The sequence below is a fragment of the Quercus lobata genome, chromosome 12 (assembly GCF_001633185.2).
Source record: "Quercus lobata isolate SW786 chromosome 12, ValleyOak3.0 Primary Assembly, whole genome shotgun sequence".
Taxonomy (NCBI): Eukaryota; Viridiplantae; Streptophyta; class Magnoliopsida; order Fagales; family Fagaceae; genus Quercus; species Quercus lobata.
Genome location: NC_044915.1, coordinates 26,713,447 through 26,714,841, shown reverse-complemented (window position 1 = coordinate 26,714,841; position 1,395 = coordinate 26,713,447). Strand labels below are relative to the sequence as shown.

The 1,395-nt window shown below is 51.0% G+C and overlaps 1 protein-coding gene across 1 annotated transcript in view; it reads left to right on the top strand.

Moving 5' to 3' along the window:
• Positions 1-951: 951 nt before the first annotated feature.
• LOC115970459 (katanin p60 ATPase-containing subunit A-like 2) overlaps positions 952-1,395 on the top strand; it is a 10,657-nt gene continuing 10,213 nt past the window's right edge. Inside the window, exon 1 of the mRNA XM_031090090.1 lies at positions 952-1,017. Within this exon, the coding sequence (XP_030945950.1) occupies positions 952-1,017 (66 nt within the window). The remainder of the gene's footprint in view (positions 1,018-1,395) is intronic.

Here is a 1,395-nt window from a genome sequence, read left to right as displayed (position 1 = left end):
GTAGCTATCTTTAGGGCACGCTTTGTTAAGATCGGTGAAATCCACGCACATCTGCCACTTGCCGCTCGGTTTCTTTACCATTACCACATTCGCCAGCCAATCGGGATAGTAGACTTCCCTGATGAAACTTGCCTCTTGGAGTTTGCGGACCTCTTCTGCTATTGCTTGGTCTCGTTCCGGTGCGAACACTCTCTTCTTTTGTCGGACGGGTGGAAATGAGGGCAATACATTCAATTTGTGTACCATGACCGAGGGATCTATTCCTGGCATATCGTCATGGCTTCAGGCGAACACATCCTTATTGCTCCTTAAGAAAGCTACGAGCTCTTGACGGATTGCGGGTTTGGCAAGCGTTCCGATCTTGGTGGTTCTGTCCGGATTGGAACTGTCGAGAGTTATCTCCTCCAGCCTCTCTGTGGGTTCTGCCATCGTTCGGTGCTCTTCTATGCTCAAGGCTTGGATTTGGTCTTGCATTTCCATCATAGCTACGTAGCATTCTCGTGCGGCAACTTGACTTCTGCGTAGCTCTCCTATCCCATACTCCGTTGGGAACTTGATCATTAGGTGGTAAGTTGATGTTACCGCCTTCCACGAGTTGAGCGTAGGTCATCCAAGAATAGCATTGTAGGCGGACGAACAATCGACCACCAAGAATGTCACGTTCCTGGTGATTTGTTGGGGGTAATCTCCTATCGTCACCGGTAACGTTACCGAGCCCAAAGGGAATACCCTACTCCCTCCGAAACCAACGAGCGGAGCATTTGTCGGTATCAGCTGCTCCTTGTCAATCCTTATTTGCTGGAATGCCGGATAGTACATGATATCGGCCGAGCTGCCGTTGTCGATCAACACTCGGTGCATGTTGTAGTCTCCTGTTCGCAGGCTGACGACGAGGGCATCGTCGTGTGGATGGTGTAGGCGCCGTGCATCCTCTTTCGAGAACCAAAAAACATGGCCTTCTCTTTTTGCTATCTTTGGCACTATGCCCGTCAGCTGGACATTCTGCACCATCCGAAGGTATGTTTTGCGAGCCTTTTTTGACGATCCGGCCGCAGCCGTTCCTCCGATTATCATTCTTATGTCCCCTAATGGGGGTCTTGGCCGCCCGTCTTCTCGGCGGGGGTGTTGTTCTTATGGGGGTTGATCCGTTCTTCCCTTGTTGACGAACTTCTGCAGCTTCCCTTGTCGGATAAGGGCTTCGATTTGTTGCTTCAAGTCGTAGCAATCGGCTGTGTCGTGGCCGTGGTCACGATGGAAGCGGCAATATTTGTCTCTGGACCTTTTGCTGGGATCACTCTTCAGCTTTCCTAGGAACGTCAGGGACCCTTCGTCCTTAATCTGCATTAGGACTTGGTCTATCGGCGCGGTTAACGGGGTGAAACTTGTGAATCTTCC